At 48.8% G+C, this 20251-nt stretch overlaps 1 protein-coding gene across 1 annotated transcript; it reads right to left on the minus strand.

The window, feature by feature from the left end:
• Window positions 1–577: 577 nt before the first annotated feature.
• Window positions 578–3678, minus strand: MCHR1 (melanin concentrating hormone receptor 1). Its single transcript, XM_025926835.2, has 2 exons — window positions 3422–3678; window positions 578–2110 (listed from the first exon to the last, which is right to left on the minus strand). The coding sequence occupies exons 1-2, from the start codon at window positions 3501–3503 to the stop codon at window positions 1131–1133; spliced, it is 1062 nt and encodes a 353-aa protein (XP_025782620.1). The 5' UTR covers window positions 3504–3678; the 3' UTR covers window positions 578–1130.
• Between the last annotated feature and the right edge of the window lie 16573 nt (window positions 3679–20251).

Below are 20251 nucleotides of genomic sequence, written 5' to 3' on the forward strand. Positions count from 1 at the left end.
AGACAGGAAGATGAGTCCTGAGCCCAAGCTGAGCAGCAATCTAATGAATTCACAGCAATTCCGTTTGTGTGGCTGAATCCTCCCTGTGGGTTTAGAGGATCCCTCCCTGTGGGTTTAGATCCCCTGCTTCCTGCTTTCTAAAATGCAGCCTGACCAAGGTCTAGATGCCGCAGCCAAGTGACCCCTCTTTTCCTTTGCTGCCACCCACCCCCACCCCCAAACCCAAGCAATTATACAGGAACATCCAAAGAGATGTGGGTGGAGATTTTCCTTTATTCGTTTTTTATTTTGGAGAGGAAGGGCTGGAGCAAAAAGATTATGCCAACACACCAGGCATCAGAATGACCCTTGCACATGCAGGACTCTGATGGGCACTCACTCCAGATCAGGTGATTAACAAATGTGCCTCATGACAACAATGTCCCCACAGCTGCAAAAGCCCCCTTGCTCTTCCCCATTTTTCTTAATTTTAAAGACTTCTGCCCATACCCACCTAAGGTAGTCTTGTCATTCTCAATAACTGGCTCTCCTACTCCTGTGGGCTCAGAGCCCCACCCCACCCCACCCCACCCCGCCCCAAAATAAACATGCATCCCCTAGAGATACAGGCAAATCGACACAGGATGCTGGAACGCAGAGAGATGGCATGCTTCGTTTCATCACCCGCCAGCTTGGGAGAAGGGCTGCCCTCCATCGCACCAGGGAGAGATGGGAAGGAGCGTTGAGGCCACATCACTTTCCAACCTCCCCAGGGCCCCGCTGCTCACACCCTGGCCTTCCCAGGTTTTAAATAAATCAGCAATTGAGAAAAAGACACTGGGGAGCCAAGAGATATAGGGCTCAACTGAACATTTGAATGAAAATTTTCTTCTTGTTCAGTTTCTGTTCAACCCAAAGGTCTCTTCCTCCTCTCCCAAGGGGATGTCTGATGCTTGAAGCCCCCAAAATCTGGCTGCCAGCCTCCCCGGCAATTTGTGGACCCCGTGGAATGTTTTTAGTTGCAACAACCCCTCACCCCCCAGCCTCCCCGCATTCTCCCAGAGGGGTCTTGGGTTCTTCTCAGCGTCTCTCCCCATCATGGCCCACCGTGCTGTCCCGACTTGGAGGTGCCCAGGGTTGTAGGGGAAGCGTCAGGTGCCCTTGCTTTCTGTCCTCTCCTCATCAGCTGTGTGGACATTGCTGACGGCTCGAAGCCGCCCCTGGGCAGCAGGCTTCACCGACAGGACCAAGCGTTTGCGGAATGTCTCACAGAGCACTATGTACACAAAGGGATTGAGGCAGCTGTTGGCATAGCCCAAGCTGATGGCTGCGTTGTACAGGTACACAAAGGTGAGTGTCGGGCGGCTGATGTACAACTGGGTCAGCTGCAGCACATAGTAGGGGGCCCAGCACACAAAGAAGACCAGGCAGATGGCGATGGCTGTACGAGTCACCCTCTTTGTCCGCAGCCGGATGCTGCGCTGAGAGGCGGGAGCTACGGAAGACATCATGCGCTGCAGGATCCTCACATACGCAGCTGTGATGACCACAAAGGGCAGGGCGAAGGCCAGGAAGAACTGGTACAGGGTGAACCAGTACAGGTCAGTGTCTGGGTTGGGCAGGCGGATGCCACAGCCCACCGTGCCCCCTGGGAAGGGGATAAGCCTAGCGTAGAGCCACACGGGGGTGATGCTGATGAAGGAGAGGGCCCACAGGAGGCAGATCACCAGGGTGGCCACAGAAGGCTTCCGGAACTTGGTGGAGGAGATAGGGTGGACGGTGGCCAGGTAGCGATCAATGGCCATGGCGGTCAGGATGTAGGTGCTGGTGAACTGACTGTTGGCGTCCATGGCTGTGATGAGTGTGCACATGGTCTCTCCAAAGTGCCAGACTCCATTGCCCATGAGCTGGTGGATCATGAAGGGCATGCCCAGGAGAAAGAGGAGGTCCACCACCGAGAGGTTGATGATGAAGATGTCGGGCACGTTGCTGCACCAGTGCAGTTTGGACTTCTTCACCACCGCGAAGATGACTGTGGAGTTCCCGATGATGCCCAGGAGGCAGATGGTGCCAAACACTGAAGGCATGATGATGTTGATGTAGGAGACACTCCCTCTGCGAGGAGGTGACCCTGGGGACAAAAGGAGTGAACTGTGACCATTTATCATGGACTCCTCTCTAAGGGCTAATGTCCTACTGGGTGCTTAGCCTCCAGCAATCATGTGCTTGCTTACGTCTTTATCTTCTTTCCGTTTCACTCAGGGCTCACCATTCATCTGGAATCCTTTCCGACTGTTCTCCCTCCCCACACCAGTTGCTAATCCTGTCCCCTTGCCCTCCTCCACCGGTTCCCTGGCTAATCCTACCAGATTCTCCCTCACCACCTGTTAGTTGAAGGACCCGGTCCTTTGCTTCCTGCATTGTCTCAGAAGGCACAGATTCAAGAACCACAGCTGTCTGCAGAGAATTATTCTGTGGGCCCCTAGGCTTTACCAGGAAACCTCATCAAAATAGCCAGAAGGACATGAAAGTGTGTGTGTGTGTGTGTGTGTGTGTGCGCGCGCGCGCGCATGCGGGCGAGCAAGAGTATGCATGGGCGCATGCATGTGTTTTCCTATTTGCAGCCCTGATCATCTCATTTTAGAAATCACTGGTTGGAAGCTGTGCGCTGATTCCTAGGCATATCTGTGGGCTACTGTCCTGTGGAGAGAGGTTTTTGCACATCAGGCCCACAGCCCTCTCTTCTCTTGGGTTCCTATCAGGGACTTCCTTGGTCTGTATCTTCTGAGCCTGGGCTTCCCAAGTGAGCAGAGACCAAAGCTGTGTGTTGCAGCCTAAGCCGCTTGAGATTTTTCTCCACCAAGCCTTTCCTCTTTTTTCCTTCCTCGGAGCTAGAATTTCAGGGCATCTCAGCTCTAGAAATGTCAGGAAGCTTCATTCAGGAAGTTAATCCTCTCGTGGCTCTGTGAGTTATCCCTTCCCGTGGCCTTTCCCAGGGGTCAGTAAGGATGTTTCAGATCCCACTACCACAGTTTCAGTAAAAAAGACAGGGGGACCGGCAAATGAGTGAGCCTACCCAGCTGTCTCCTCACATACTGTCCTCTGTCTTCTCTTGCTTGCTTTTCCAGCCTGGAATTTTTATCTGCAAAGCATTTGGAACTCACGGGTGAATCTCCTCCTGTCTCCCTCAGGGCTGGCCCCCATCGCCTGCCACTTCCCAATGTGCCTTTTCGCTCTTCTCATTCTCCTCCTCCCCGGCCCCCTGCTGCCGCTGCCTGCCCCGCCCCCTTCTCCCCTTCCCCTCCGGGCAAAGCAGACTGCAGGTCTGATCCTCTAGAACTGTAATAAAGTTTCCTGAGCAGTTCCTGAGCGCAGAGGTGAAACCTTCCCACTCCCCACCCCCAGCGCAGAGGAGGGAGGACTCCCCTCCAACACTACTCACCGGCCAAGGTGAGGTTATCGGGGCCGTCGGAGGTGTTGCTGGCATTAGGGCCGGTGGGCAGCAGCGAGGCTTCTAGGTCCATCCTGCCGCTGCCCGTCGCCTGCTCGCCCGTCCACCCACGCAGGCTGCGGCAGCGCCGCCCGCCCGTCCCAGAGCACGAGCCCCGCAGTCCGGAAGGGGGTCTTGCTGGCGCTGGCGGTCTGGCAGCTTCTGCCGCCTCCTAGCCCCGCTTCTCTCCCCACTCCCTCCTTCCCCGGCTCCCACTGACATCACCTAGACACATTAACATTCGGAGGCAGATGCACGTTAACCTCTTCAGTCCCGAGCAGCAGCTCCCGCATCCGACTGCCTGCGGAGCCCCCGGAGCCTGGGGGAGCTGGTGGGGGCGCGGGGGCGAGCTCAGGCAAAGCCATCGGGGAGGGGGCTTCCTTCCCACGTCACTGGGGGCTGTGCTCCTGTGCTCCCAGGAGCTTGCCTCCTGGGAGGATCCAGGTGCCTGCAAAGACAAACGGGCTGCCTCCCTTGGGAAAAGTGAATGAGCCTGGCCTAGTCCCTAACCCCAGATATGGGTGGCTGGGCCATGTGGCAGGGGCTAGGGGTGACTTCACAGAGCTGGGAGATGGAAGGCTCAGACCACAGCATGCCTGTCCCCCAGGCCACCCTCAGCTGCTCTCCGGTACCCTAACCATCTCACCGGCTGGACCTCCAGCATCCGCCAGAAGCAGATTCGTTGGCCTCTGAGCTGTTGACCAGCACTCAGAGGTGACTGGGGTCACTCTATGATGCTGCTGATGGCCAGGGTCTTAGGGACCAGAAGGGGACACTACCCTCTGCACAGAATTGAGGACCAAACGGACAGAGATTTTTCTTTTTCTTTCTTTTCTTTTTTTTTTTAAGTTTATGTATTTATTTTGAGAGAGAAAGAGGTGGGGAAGGGCAGAGAGAAAGAGGGAGAGAGAGAATCCCAAGCAGGCTCCACGCTGTCAGTTCAGAGCCGGACGAAGGACTCCATCTCATGACCTCAGCTGAGATCAAGAGTCAGGTGGTTAACCGACTGAGCCACTCAGGGGCCCCAAGATTTGATTCTTGAGACAAATTTTAGAGCGTAGCACCCCCGTCCCTGAAGTTGTCAACTAGGAACCTTAGAGGGCAAAGCATTGAAGGAATTCTGGGCAGAGGTGTCCTGCTGCCAGCCTCCAGTGCCCCTCACGGCCAAGAGCTGCCAACACACCTACCACCAGACTCGGGAGCAGGGGCTTCAGGGTAACAACAGCCTGATCCCTACCTGTGTGTGTCTTCAGTCTTATTTATTCGTTTCATCCAACAAATATTTATTGAGCACTTACTACTTGCCAAGCACTGTTCTAGGTTTTGTAATGAAACAACAACAACAACAACAACAACAACAACAATAAAGTCCCTGAATCCTTGTCCTCATGGAGATTACATTCAAGTTGAGGAGGGAGGGTTGGGGGGAATGGAAAGTATACAAAAAATAAAAAAGACAATTTACGAGGTTAGGGATTAGTGCTATGAAAAAGAGGGAGCCAGGCAACACTAGGGGAAGTGGAGGTTGCTATTTTACATAGAAAGGCCTCTCTGGAAGTGTTTTCAGAAGAGTCCTGAAGGAAATGAAGAGGCATGGTTGGGAATATCTGCAAGAAGAGCCAGTGCAAAGGCCCTGAGGCAGGAGGGTGCTCACACCCGAGGTAAGAGGCAAGTGAATCTTGTGCTGGAACTAAGAGGACTCCGACAGTATGAAATCCAGGGCAAAAAGCAAACAGGTGCGAGGTGTGCACTCGAGGCAAGACACGATAAGCATAGGATCAGCTAAACTCACCTACAACTGTCCGCTGCAGCCAGAGCTGAAGTCAGAAGTGGTCGGGGGAAATGTGACACGGGTTACCAGAAACGTCCCATGTAAAAGGCTGCTGCGACAATCCAATTGAAAGAGGATGGCATCCCAGATCAGGAAGGCGGAGGTGGGGAGAAATGGTGGGCTTGTATACACTGTATAGAGCAAATGCTCCAGAGCATTTGCTGGAGAGCTGAAAGTGTGTGAGAGGAAGAGGCATCGGGGTCACTCCCAAGTTTGGAGCCCAAACAACTAATGAATGCAGTTGTCATTTACTGAGATAAGGAAGTCTGTGGGAGGAGAAGATTTGGAGGAGAAATTAAGAGTTCCATTTTGGATCTGTTATATTCTAGATGCCTATTAACACCTGAGTGGAAATGTTGGGTGGTAGTCAGATGTGAGTCAGAAACTCGAGGCAGAAGTGGTGCCTGGAGATACAAAATTAAACTGACGACCCTGAATGAGCTCACCTAGGGAGTGCATGCGGGTGGATAGAGTTGTGTGGACTTGACCCTGGGGCATTCCAAAGCTTTCAGGGTGGGAAAATGAGCATTATGACCTCTTCTTCCACTGGCCATCGTCTTCCCGCCTCCATCTGTCCATCCATCTGTCCAGCAAATCATTGGGTTTTTAAAAAAAAATTTTTTTTTTTTAATTTTTTAAAAAAATTTTTTTTTCAACGTTTTATTTATTTTTGGGACAGAGAGAGACAGAGCATGAATGGGGGAGGGGCAGAGAGAGAGGGAGACACAGAATCTGAAACAGGCTCCAGGCTCTGAGCCATCAGCCCAGAGCCTGACACGGGGCTCGAACTCACGAACCGCGAGATCGTGACCTGGCTGAAGTCGGACGCTTAACCGACTGCGCCACCCAGGCGCCCCTAAAAAAAATTTTTTTAATGTTTATTTATTTTTGAGAGAGGCAAAGAGCAAGTGGGGGAGGGGCGCAGAGAGACAGAGAGAGACAGAGACAGACACAGAGTCCAAAGCAGGCTCCAGGTTCTGAGCTGTCAGCACAGAGCCCGACATGGGCTTGAACTCGGGAACAGTGAGATTATGACCTAGGCCAAAGTCAGACGCTTAACCGACTGAGCTACCTGGGTGCCCCCAACAAATCATTCTTGAGCTTCTGCTGTGCACCAGGCACCATCCACACAGTAAAGAAAACAAGTGCCTGCTATCAAGGAGCTTCAGCTTAAGTGGGGACATGTAGCTAATAACGAGCAAGTTGCAAGTAAACAAGATACCCCTTTCCCTGCTGAGATCCAGCCAAGTCCAGGTGACTTCATCACGAAGGGATTTAGGTGTTCATAAAAAGGGCAAATGATGCCACCACTTCCACCATCGGCACTAGCAAAATGACTCTGCTTGAATTTAAACCGTGACTGAGCAGCAAGGGCAGGTTTGATCTTTCTAGCTTATGCACGCTGGGGGGTGGGGGTGTGTGTGAACACTGAGTTAGTCAACTCACAGTGGCAGCCACACGGGCTGATTACTCACTGTGGTAGCGTCACCAAGGGAATGACTGGGGTCCTTTAGAGAGGAGAGTTAAGGATGACTTCTTTGAGGAGGCATTCGGGTGGAATCCTCAGCATCCATTCATCACAAATGATTGATTTAAACCAGTCAATGGCAACCTCATGACCCTCACCAGCGGCCATTTTAGGAATGAGCATGTCTACTGGTTGCCCACGTGCACCCCTTCAAATCCTCTTGGCCACACAGGTTATATTCCATCCATTGCTGCTGTGACCCACTCTGCACAGTCCCTGACCGACCAACTTCAGGTACAGGTGCAGGTGCAGGTATGACCTGTTGGCGCTGTGTCTTAGCCTTGCGCCGTGTGTCCTTTACCCTCTGCTCTGTGTTGCTGTCACAACTTAGAATATGGGAATCCATGAAAGTGCCCCATGCATGAGCAACTCGGAAGTACAGGGAGAGTTAACACCCCTTAGGGTGAACATTTAACCAGTGGATGGGGTGAACCATTTAACCAGCGCTCCCATGGGGTAGAGCAACCAGTCACCTGTACGGATGGCCAACTCGACTTCCTTCCATAGTGCTCCCAGCTTCCCTCCTTTGCTGCTCAGTCCTCACTTCTGATTCCTAGAACCACACTTTCCAGTCAAACACCCAAGCTGTCAAACACCCAGAGACTTTGTCTCTGGCTCTGTTTTCTAGGAACCCAAGACTAAGGCGTGTGGCTCATTCCTACTGGCAGTAAAGGGGAGGAGTGTTGAGGTGAGAGATGTTTGGCCAAGTTCTTCTTCTTGCAAAGAGAATGCAGGAAGAGACAGTCTAGTTTGCCTCTAGTTTGTTGGATGAATAAATGGCTAATAGAGAACTATATGGGGAAGCCCTGAGTGACATGGGCACAGGGGAGAAGAACACAAGCCCTATTGGCCATGCTCCCTTCTCCAAGGCTCCATTCAGCCCCAGTGCTTCGTGGCCAACCTGGCAGCAGTGGCCACAAGGCCCATGACCAGGCAGTGGGCATCTCTCAGCTGTGAGTTAACCCAGAGGCCACAGTCAGGTTCTTTCTGATGGTGAGAAAGACAAAAAAGATCACCTTCAGGGATAGCGATTCATCAAAAGGATTCATGGAAATCCCAAGGAAGCACGAGAAAGCAGCTGAGGTAAGAGTGCTTACATGGGGGGAACCAGAGGGGGCTCAGCCTAAGTGTCCCACTTTGGCTCAAGTCATGATCTCACAGTTTGTGAGCTCAGCCTCGCATCAGACTCTCTGATGTCAGTGCAGAGCCTGCTTCAGATCCTCTCTCTCTGCCCCTCCTATGCTCTAGTTTTCTCACTCTCTCTCTCTCAAAAATAAATAAATAAATAAATAAATAAACAAACAAACAAACAAACAAACAAACAAACATTACAAGAAATCCTTAAAATGAAATTCTGACATCATGGATGAACCTTGAAGACATTCTACTAAGTAAAATAACTAGACACAAAAGGACAAATATTGTATGATCCCACTTATGTGAGGTACCTAGACTAGTCAAATTCTTAGAGACAGAAAGTAGGATGGAATTTGCCAGGGGCTGGGAGAATGGAGAACAGGGAGTTGCTATTTAATGGGGACAGAGTTTCAGTTTGGGATAATGAAAAAATTCTGTAGATGGATGGTGGTGACGGTTGCACAAAGATGTAAATGTATTTAATGCCACCGAACTGTACACTTAAAAACAAAGTAAATTTTATGTTGGGTATATTTTATCACAATTTAAAAATATGTTAAACAGTTAAAAGAAAAATGTATTGCATGCAGTAAATCAGTTCAAGAGCTTTCTATGGGATTCCAAAAGCCTACTATAAATCATTTACTTAGACATTGCAGCTCTGTTGCATGTTCAATTAAATATCTTTTTTTTTTAATTTTTTTTTAACGTTTATTTATTTTTGAGACAGAGAGAGGCAGAGCATGAACGGGGGAGGGTCAGAGAGAGGGTGACACAGAATCTGAAACAGGCTCCGGGCTCTGAGCTGTCAGCACAGAGCCCGACGCGGGGCTCGAACTCACGGACCACGAGATCATGACCTGAGCCGAAGTCGGCCGCTTAACCGACTGAGCCACCCAGGCGCCCCTAAATATCTTTTTTTTTTAAGTTTATTTTTTTGAGAGTGAGATAGATTGTGAGTGGGGGAGGAGAAGGGATTAAAGGAGACACAGAATCTGAAGCAGGCTCCAGGCTCCAGGCTCCAAGCTGTCAGCACAGAGTCCAACGCAGGGCTCGAACCCACAAACCGTGAGATCATGACCTGAGCTGAAGTTGGACACTTAACTGACTGAGCCACCAGGTGCCCCAAATATCTTTTCTTAATAAAACATGGAAAAACTAAAAACACACCACTACTTTGGGCCCCAGAGATCAGGCCACATGGAGATGTGGGGCAGCAATTTAACATCTTTGGAAGAACAGATCAGAGTAGGTCACCTGTCTTCTTGTAGGTACTCAGACCTTGTGCTATCCAAGAGAAAATCGGATTTTTTTTTGCCTCTATCAAGTATTAAGACATCAAGTGACCTCAGGACATAGGCACTGATCTGAGATGCCTGTGCCCAGGGGCAAAAAGCTGGTTTCACCTGCCAAAAGTCATAAGAGTTGCCCAAAGTGCATGTACAAAGAACTGTTCAAGGCCTACTTTCCTTAAAAAGGGGCCGTGTGATATTTTGACATGGGTGCCAAACAATTCAGTGAGGAAAAGGATAGATAGCTTTTTCAACAGATGACACCGGGACAACTGGATATCCATGCACACAAAAAATGAAGTTGGACCCCTACCTCACACCATATACAAAAATTAACTCAAGGGGCGCCTGGGTGGCTCAGTCAGTTAGCTATCTGACTTTGGCTCAGGTCATGATCTCGCAGTTCATGAGTTTGAGCCCCGCATTGGGCTCTGTGCTGACAGCTCAGAGCCTGGAGCCTGTTTAGGATTCTGTCTCTTCCTTTCTCTCTCTGTCCCTCCTCCACTTGCAGTCTGCCTGTCTCTCTCTCAAAAATAAATAAACATTTAAAAAAATTTTAAAAAACCACAATGACAGCTCTTCAGCAAGTGGTTCTGGGAAAACTGGACAGTGACATGCAGAAGAATGAACCTGGACCACTCTCTTACACCATATACGAAAAGAAACCCAAAATGGATGAAAGACCTAAATGTAAGACAGGAAGCCATCAAAATCCTAGAGGAGAAAGCAGGAAAAAACCTTTTTGACCTCAGCCACAGCAACTTCTTACTCAGCACATCTCCAGAGGCAAGGGAAACAAAAGCAAAAATGAACTATTGGGACCTCATCAAGATAAAAAACTTCTACACAGCGAAGAAAACAATCAGCAAAACTAAAAGGCAACCGACAGAATGGGAGAAGATATTTGCAAATGACATATCAGATAAAGGGTTAGTATCCAAAATCTATAAAGGACTTATCAAACTCAACACCCAAAAAACAAATAATCCAGTGAAGAAATGGCCAAAGACATGAATAGACACTTCTCCAAAGAAGACATCCAGATGGCCAACTGATACATGAAAAAATGCTCCATATCACTCATCATCAGGGAAATACAAATCAAAACCACAATGAGGTACCACCTCACACCTGTCAGAATGGCTAACATTAACAACTCAGGCAACAACAGATGTTGGCAAGGATGCAGAGAAAGAGGATCTCTTTCGCACTGTTGGTGGGAATGCAAACTGGTGCAGGCACTCTGGAAAACAGTATGGAGGTTCCTCAAAAAACTAACAATAGAACTACCCTACAACCCAGCAATTGCACTACTAGGTATTTGTCCACAGGATACAGGTGTGCTGTTTCGAAGGGACACATGCACCCCCATGTTTATAGCAGTACTATCAACAATAGCCTAAGTATGGAAAGAGCCCAAATGCCCATCGATGGATGAATGGATAAAGAAGATGTGGTATGTGTGTATACACACACACACACACACACACACACACACACACACACACACACACACAATGGAGTATTACTTGCCAACCAAAAAGAATGAAATCTTGCCATTTGCAACTATGTGGATGGAACTGGAGGGTATTCTGCTAAGGGAAATTAGTCAGAGAAAGACAAAAATCATATGACTTCACTCATATGAGGACTCTAAGAGACAAAACAGATGAACATAAGGGAAGGGAAACAAAAATAATATAAAAACATGGAGGGGGACAAAACAGAAGAGACTCATAAATATGGAGAACAAACTGAGGGTTACGGGAGGGGTTGTGGGAGGGGGGATGGGCTACATGGGGAAGGGGCACTAAGGAATCTACTCCTGAAATCATTGTTGCACTATATGCTAACTAACTTGGATGTAAATTTTAAAAAATAAAATCAAAAAATAAAAAAATAAAAATAAATAAATAGATCTAACCAGAAAAAAAAACCACAATAAGATACAATTTCACACCCACTAGGATAGTTATAACAGAAATGACAGATAATAATTCTTGGCGAGGATGTGGAGAAATTGAAATCTTCATACATTGTTGGTGGGAATGTACAATGGCACAGCCACCTTGGAAAACAGTTTAGCATTTGTTAAAAATGTTAAACCTAGAGTTACCACATGACCCAGCAGTTCCACTCCTGGGTCTCTACCCAAGAGAAATGAGAACATGCTCATACAAAAACCTGTACACAAATGTTGATGGCAGCATTTGTAATAACAGCCCCAAATTGGAAACAATCCAAATGTCCATAAACTGAATGGATAAATAAAATGTAGTATATTCATACAATAGAAATATTTTCAGCCATAAAAAAAGAATGAAAGCACTGATACATGCTACAACATGGATAAATCTTGAAATTGTTATGCAAAATGAAAGAAGCCAATCACAAGACCAGGTGTCTTATGACTCTATCTATGTGAAATGCCCGGACTAGGCAAATCTATAGAGATACAAAGTAGATAATGATCTCCCAGGGGTAGGAGGAAGGTGGGGGTGGGGGAAAGGGAGTGATGACTAATGGATAGGAGTCCTTTTATGGGGTGGTGAAGATATTCCAAAATTTATTATAGTGATATTTGTACCCCTCTGAATATTCTAAAAATTATTGATGGGCACCTGGCTGGCCCAGCATTGTATTCACATACAAAGCTGGTACAGCATGTGACACTTCATCCCAAGGTCGTAAGTCCAGGCCCTGGTGGGCATAGAGCTTACTTTAAAAATGACTAGGGACGCCTGGGTGTCTCAGTTGGTTAAGTGTCCAGCTTTGGCTCAGGTCATGATCTCGCCGTTCGTGGGTTCGAGCCCTGTGTCAGGCTCTGTGCTGACAGCTCAGAGCCTGGAGCCTGCTTCGGATTCTGTGTCTCCCTCTCTCTCTCTGCCCCTCCTACACTTGTGCTCTTTCTCTGTCTCTCAAAAATAAATTTAAAAACGTTTCAAAAATTAAAAACAACAACAACAACAACAACTAACTGGGGCGCCTGGATGGCTCAGTCAGTTGAGCATCTGACTCTTGATTTCAGCTCACGTCATGATCCCAGGATTGTGGGATTGAGCCCCACATCAGGCTCTGTGCTGAGCATGAAGCCTGCTTAAGATTCTGTCTCCCTCTGCCCTTCTCCCAACTTGTGCTCTCTTTCTCTGGATGGATAAATAAATAAATAAATAAATACATTTTAAAAATAACTCCATAAATATTGAATTGTGCACCTGAAAAGGATGCATTTCATGGTAGATGAATTATAGGCCAATAAATCTGTTTTTAAAAGGATGAGGGGTTAGGCACAGGAAGCCCTGAGAAGCACACAGGGCCCTCTCCAGTCCTCGGGGAAAATGCTCTTTGTCTTCTTTGTGCCCTATCTCCTGGGAACCTCATCCAGCTACATCTTGCCAAGCATTTGGAGGAGGGGAACCACCTTGAACGCTCTTTGCTGCAAGGGACTTTCTGGGAACACCTCTGACATCCGAACCGCCGTGTGAAGTTGGGCCACAGCCGGTTCTGCTGACGACACTGGAGTCGGTGACTTGGGTGGGTTTTCACTTTGGCTGTGCCGCAGACTTGCTGTGTCATCCGGTAAGTCCCCGACCTGCTCAGTGCCAGACAGTTAACTGGAGCAGAGTGAGCCTGCCTCGGGATTCTCCTTGCTGTGGGTTTCATTTATATCTTTTTTGAGGCAAAAGTATAGTAACTGACATTTGGACAGCCTTTGTTACACACGGGCCTTATCTTAGCTAACCCAGTGGAATGGATGTGATCCCCAGTGACAGATATGGAAATGAAGGCTCAGAGAGTTGGGTGCCTTTTCCAGAATGATCCAGTTGGCACGGTGGTGCTGGACCCTAGGCCCTCTGCTTTTCCGACTCCAAATTCTGCACTCAATTCCTCTCCGTAGGACTCCCTTGCAATGACACATTCTTCCTACTTCCAGAATGCCGACGTGGAGAAAACAACTTAACTTTCATTTGGTCTCAACCCCTTGAAGGTGGCCCCTCTCTGGCCATCCTCCCCGCTTCAATTCTGCAGCATCGGGGTCCCTATCTCACCCAACTGAACATGGGTGGGCTGACTTTCCCTGTGACAGCTCAGAAATGTTCACAGAAGAGACAGAGGTGGGGGTGGAATGAGAATCCATTTCTTTTTAAAAGGACTTTAATCCTTGATTTTGTATCATGGCACTCAGGACCCTTCATGATCTGGCCTCTGTCCACCTGCCAGACCTCTTCCCCCACCACCTCCCATTTCCACTCTATGCCCAGTGTCTCACTTAAGTATGTTAGTCTTTCCAGAAAGCTCTGTGTGCTCCTACAACTTTTGTACACCTTGACCCCATGGATCTTTCTTTGGCCACTTTCCCCCTGCCCCTCCGCCCTTTTGCTCCCTACCCTGTCCTCCATCCAACACCCAGCCCTGCACACATTGCAACAAATGATCTTGGTGCTCTCCCAGGCCTTTACAGGCCAGTGCACCCATCCCCCAGCTGCTGTGAGTGTCAGTTCCAAGGACTCACAGCTACCCCAGCTGTCCCCTTGGGTGGAGAATTGCTCTTGGCTGATAGGAATCTCCTTGCCATGGAGGTTACCACCCCCATAAACCTGCAGCCAAAGCCTGAAAGGGAGCAAGAAAGGAAAGGGGACCCACTGCACTGGGCAGTATCCAGAGCCCCCCCCCCCCCCCCCCCAGCCCTCTGGATCAGGCCAAGGCTAGAGTGAACTGAGACCTCCTGCTTGGCAGCTTATCCCTCACTGACCTGCTTCACTCCTCCCTCAAGGGTATTCTCCTTCCATAAACCCCCATGCCCAGATCCCTGCCATCACATTCTATTGCAATTAAGGATTTTCTTATTGTTTCCCAGACTAGACTCTGCACTTCCTGAAGGCAAGGATAACGTCCTATTTATTTCTGTGTCCACACTGCCTGGCTGGGAACCGGGCAGAGAGCAGGTGCTCCGTGTTGAATTCCATCCAGCTTCGGAGAGGCTGTAAATAGCACACCATGAGATTCTGCACCGTCCCTGCCCCCTTGCCTTCCTCCCTCTCTCTTCCACATCCTCACCCCTGGGATTCCCTCCTAACTGTGTCTCCCCGCTCTATTCTTCCCTTACCCGCCAAGTGACAAAGAGATAGATTTTCCCCTGTCCTGCCACTTGCAACTTAGGTTTGAAAGAAAGAAACTGGCAGAGCTGGAGGGGAGCTGGAAAGACACGGCCGGGCTAGACACAGGTCAGACCCTGCTGGCAGAAGAGGTTGTAGTTAGGGGCAGTGGCAGCTGTGAGCTCACCTCCAGGGGCACTGGGCAGCCTGAAACCGATTACAGAAATCTGATCGCCGCTCTTGACTTTTCCCTCCCTCTTTCTCTCTGTACATCTTAACTCCATAAACGTTCTAGGAACCACGGTGTTCCCACTCTTTCTCATTCATTCCCACCCACTCGTGGCACCAACCCACGTCACCGGAGGAACGTCTCGCCTCAAAGGCTTATTAACTTTCCAGGCAGCATCCAGCTCACGTAGGAGCTGAGTCAGTGCATCTCAGCCGGCCCGGGGGAGGGAGTCTGCGCAGGGCTGACTCTGCCGCAGCCAGAGGGTCCTAGCAGAGGCCCTCTCCAGACACACACAGTAGTCAGAGGGTAGGTCCCAACTGCTCTGGGGAGAGGCTCAACCCCGGGCCAAGCACTGGGCTAGTGCTCCCATGGCTAATCTCACCTATTTCCCCACAGCCCACTTGTAAATCACATCTATTGTTTCTGCTGCCCCATGTCTATTCTCCTTGTTCTCCTCCCCTCTGGAGACCCAGCAGCCCAGGAGCTCCCAAGAGGGCATCTCAGTGCAGGTGTGTCCTAACTGACCCAATAAGCATGCTGACTGGCCCAGGGCTGGGCACGTGACCTGTCAGACCAATGAGAGGCATCGAGACTCAGGTTAAAAATTTGGGGATGGAGGGCCACCTGGCTGGTTCTGTCCCTAGAGCGTGCGACGCTTGATCTTGATGTCGTAAGTTGAAGCCCCACGTTGGGCGTAGTGCTTACTCTTTTATAAAATTGGGAGCGGGAGAGGAATTCTGGCTTGAAGACACTCATTCCTTTTTGCTGAACTCTAAATCTGAGAGGATGTGGGGGTTAGAGTTGCTGGCTCCAGCTCGATACCATGTGAAACGTGAGACTGAAACCATCCCTGTAGAAGAGAGAGAAAGGGTGAGAGAACAGAGTCCTGATTATCTCCTGGAGTCCTGAATCCAGCCATACCTGAAGCTGGAATAATGGACTTTTGAATGTCTGTGGATCAGTATATCCCTTTGCTCAAGTCTGTCTGGGTTGAGTTTTCTGCCAGTCACTACTAATCAATACTGATATCAATTACCACATTTAACTGATTCTAAGACATACTCCCCCCCCCCCCATTTTAACATCTCTAATGTTAGGAGTGTGTCTTATAATCAATAGTAACGTCCTGATGGAGCCATCATTGTTTGCAAATTTGAGATATTGAGCACAGCTGTTCATATTGTCTTCACCCCAACTGAGTTAAATGCACCTTTGGTACTGCATGTACTGAATTTAGTGCTGTTTCAAATGTCTCCAGAAAAATCATGTTGTGATTTAGCATTCAGATGAAAGGGGATTATGTGAAGAGAAAGGCAGGAATATGGGAGCAACAGGGAGTGAAATTGATATTAGTGAAACAAAGTTTTTTTTCCTTTGGAGGACTCACTGCTCTTTTCTTACAAAGCAAGAGCGAGTGCTTTGCAGAACAAACCATGAGCAGAAGTTGTGTTACATTTTGTTCCTAAGGTGAAAAGATTGACTGTCACACATCAGCAGTGCAACTGAAGGCAGGAGAAATGGTGAACCTCGCAGAAGCGATGAGAGGTATTTCGAAGCAACAGGTCGCTGTGACTGGTTTAGGGCTTTGTCTCCAGAGACTGTTCAGATGTTTTGTCATAACTGCAGTTGGTGTGTTTTCTTTCTTGGTGGTGCCTCTCATAACCGCTGGAATACGTTATCACTTCCTAGTTGCAAAAGTGCTCTTACAGTCACTGGCTCAAGGTCGTATGCTCATTACCATCAGATTTAGGCCACAGTGTTAAGTTCTTTATTGTGATTCTCTTTACTCTGTGTTTCTCTGTGGGGAAACAGAGACACAAGGTGAGGAAGGGAAATAAGAGATCCTGGCCTGGGGCCTCTGGGAAGGAGGCTTTGAGGGGGTGGGGCCTAAGAGTCCACCCACAGCAGAGTGTGGGGTGGCCCCCAACGGATCTGATCTTTGAGTGAGGGGACACTCGAAGACAATGAAGATTCAGGAGACACCTGAGAGAGAACTCCTACCCTCCCTTGAGGTGTCCCCCAAAGCTGAACCCCATAGCAGGGCTGGGGCAGAAGATCAGTTGTAATACGAATGTTATGCCTAATATGCACATGACAAGATCCAAACTCAGGGACACCCAGTAAATTATCTAAGATCACCTGGCTAGCAGGGCAGAGCCAGGCCTGGCCTTCCATTAAGTTCCCCTGCCTCTCTTTGCTGTTTCTTGAGAAGTGCTTGTTTTATTACTGCTGTCACAGGTACATGTTCACCTGCAGGGAGCTGGTACATTGGTGTAATGTAGTCATTTAGCTTGACTCTAAATGAGTGTTTTTGCCGCCACTGGTTTTTACCACACTCTACTTTTCAAAGAGTCAGGGGACAGGGGGTCACTGAGGATCCTTGTCCATTCAGGCGAGAAAAAAAAAAATCCACTTACGAATGAATTGGTAGGATGGCAACACAGACAGGTATGTGAAAAATTACTTGTTCTAGTGAGGTGGAACTTTGGTAGGAGAGAAACCAGTATAACCTGTTCCACCATCCCAGAGCACACACAGAACTCCAGCCAATTGCCCGCATTGTGATTTGCCCCCAAGCGCTGAGGGCTTCAAGCATGGCTCGGTACAGAGAAGTAAATGACGGCATGGAGACCCTGCCTCTCTCTCTCTTGTCTCCACCTTTTGGTGCTGCTTGTCATTCCTGGGCTTTACCCCCAAGTCTTCTCTTACCACCTGACAGCAAGCTGCAGCCCAGCCTACCTTGTCTTTATAGTTTATGAAGTTAGAGGAGAAGTGAGAAGCTTTTCCTACAGCAAAAGTCCCAGCGAGCACTCTGGATTGGCCTGGTTGGGTGACATCTCTATCCTTGGTGTACTGACTACCCTGGTCAGAATTTGACTGTGTAGCCTCCTTGTGGTATAGAGGAGGGCTCAACCCCACTGAAATCACATGGAATGAGAAGGATGTCTGAGGAATAGGTGTGGATTATTTTCTTTTATTTTTTATTAAAAAAAAATTTTTTTAACGTTTAGTCATTTTTGAGACAGAGACAGAGCATGAATGGGGGAAGGTCAGAGAGGGAGGGAGACACAGAATCTGAAACAGGCTCCAGGCTCTGAGCCGTCAGCACAGAGCCCGACGCGGGGCTCGAACTCACGGACCGCGAGATCATGACCTGAGCCGAAGTCGGACGCCCAACCGACTGAGCCATCCAGGCGCCCCTAATTATTTTCCAGAGCTTAATGGGCTGAGAAGATATACCCACTTGACCTTATGTGTGCCACCACCTGGAAACATGGACACCGGAGATCGATCTGTTTCAGTTAGACTGCTTCTGGCTTCAAATAACAGCAAAAAACCTCAAATAAGCTTAAGCAGTGAGGAAATGTATTATGCCATCCAGCAGGGGACCAAGCTCTGGGAGTGGTGAGTCAGATGCTCAACAATGCCGTAGAGGTGCCAGGATTTTTCCGTCTCTCCCCTCGGCCTTTCTCCGTGTCAGACCCATTGTCAGTCTACATTTCCTTCTGGCCACGAGATGGTTGCAGCAGTTCTGGATATCACACAAGAAAGCCTTTCCCCAACCACCCTCCTCCTGCCCTCAATGGCCACCGCTCTCAGTGCTCTATTGTATCTCATGGGCCATGACTGGGGAACTACCCCATTCCTAAACCAGCAACTGCCAGGAGGCCTGGGACATGACTGTCATGGGCTTAGGAACAAACATTTCAGGGAGGGAATGGAAGGCAGGGTGCCAACCACGAAGGGCACGTTACCCTCCTCCCTGGAGGGAGAACATGCAGATGAAGAGATTTAAGCATCAATAACCTAAAATGAAAAGAGAAGTAAGAGTACAAAATTTCTGTATGCTATCAAAGTTACACTGCCATCAGCTTCAAATAGGATGCTATAACTATAAAATATTTATGGAAGCCTCATGGTAATCACAAAAGAAAAACTTGTAGTCGATACGTAAAAGATTATTACAAAAGAGTCAAAGCATACTGCCACCAAGAGTCATCAAATCATAAAGGAAGTTGGCACAAGAGGAAGCAAGAAACAGAGGCTCTATGGCCCAGTCAGAAACAGTTAACAAAATGGCAGTGGGAAGTCCACACACTTATCAATAATTGCCAGTAATATTTAAATTGTTCTAATTATCAAAATTCTACAGTTTTGCTAATTCTATAATTATCAAAATCATATCGTTTTTAAACTTAAAAAATGTTTTAAATGTTTACTTATTTTTGAGGGAGAGAGTGTGCGCGCACACACGAGCGGGGTAGGGGCAGAGAGAGAGGGAGAGACAGAATCCGAAGCAGGCTCCAGGCTCCGAGCTGTTAGCACAGAGCCCAACGGGGGCTCGAACCCACGAACGGTGAGATAATGACCTGAGCCCAAGTTGGACATTTAACCGACTGAGCCACCCAGGCGCCTCTGAATCATATCATTAAAAAAAAAAATTTTTTTTTAACGTTTATTTTTGAGACAGAGAGAGAGCATGAACAGGGGAGGGGCAGAGAGAGAGGGAGACACAGAATCTGAAACAGGCTCCAGGCTCTGAGCTGGCAGCACAGAGCCCGACGCGGGGCTCGAACTCACGGACCGCGAGATCATGACCTGAGCTGAAGTCGGCCGCTTAACCGACTGAGCCACCCAGGCGCTTCTGAATCATATCATTTTTAAATGTAAGTGGATTAAATTCTCCAGTCAAAAGACATAGAATGGCCGAATGGATGAAAAAACAAGATCCAACTGTGAAAATTAGTAACAAGAAACCTCAGGTGGAGTGGGGAGGTTTTGGTAGGGGGAGCTCTCATGCCCTACCACTTTGTAGTCAATTGCAGATGGAATTGACCTTGCACGAACTTGACCTTGCATGTGGCTACTACTTTACTATCTTGGCTGGAGAAAGAAACACTTTACTTATTGCTCCCCCACCCCTGCAACTACTCAGCATATGAGAAGCCACTATACTTTGAACTCCCAGTTTATTCCAATGGACTTTTATTTATTTTTTTTAAATGTTTATTTATTTTTGAGACAGAGAGAGACAGAGCATGAACAGGGGAGGAGCAGAGAGAGAGAGAGGGAGACACAGAATCCGAAGCAGGCTCCAGGCTCTGAGCTGTCAGCACAGAGCCCGATGCGGGGCTCGAACTCACGGACCATGAGATCATGACCTGAGCCGAAGTCGGACGCTTAACGTACTGAGCCACCCAGGTGCCCCTGTTTTTTTTAATGTTTATTTATTTTTGAGAGAGAGAGTAGACAGTGTGAGTGGGGGAGGGGGAGGGGCAGAGGGAGAGGGAGACACAGAATCTGAAGCACGCTCCAGGCTCTGAGCTGTCAGCACAGAGCCCGACACAGGGCTCGAACCGAACCCACAAACCGTGAGATCATGGCCTGAGCTGAAGTCAGATGCTTAACCGACTGAGCCACCCAGGTACCCTGATAAAGTCCAAGTTTTTAAGGCTCCCAAGGCTCTGCCTAATCCAGTCTGCCCTGAGTGCAGAGGGGAAGAGAATGCTGAGAACAGGTATGCTGGGGGAGGGGGGGAGGGGGCAGGCTGCAGGAAGTGAGATGGGGCCTGGGAAAGCCAAAGGAGAGGCCTGACATCTAGACGGCCAGCACTAGGCTGCAGAGCCCAGAGAACTAGAGGCATGAAGATTACAAACAGGGAGATGTTC

The sequence above is a fragment of the Puma concolor genome, chromosome B4, assembly GCF_028749965.1.
Source record: "Puma concolor isolate L17-30 chromosome B4, mPumCon1.1.hap2, whole genome shotgun sequence".
Taxonomy (NCBI): Eukaryota; Metazoa; Chordata; class Mammalia; order Carnivora; family Felidae; genus Puma; species Puma concolor.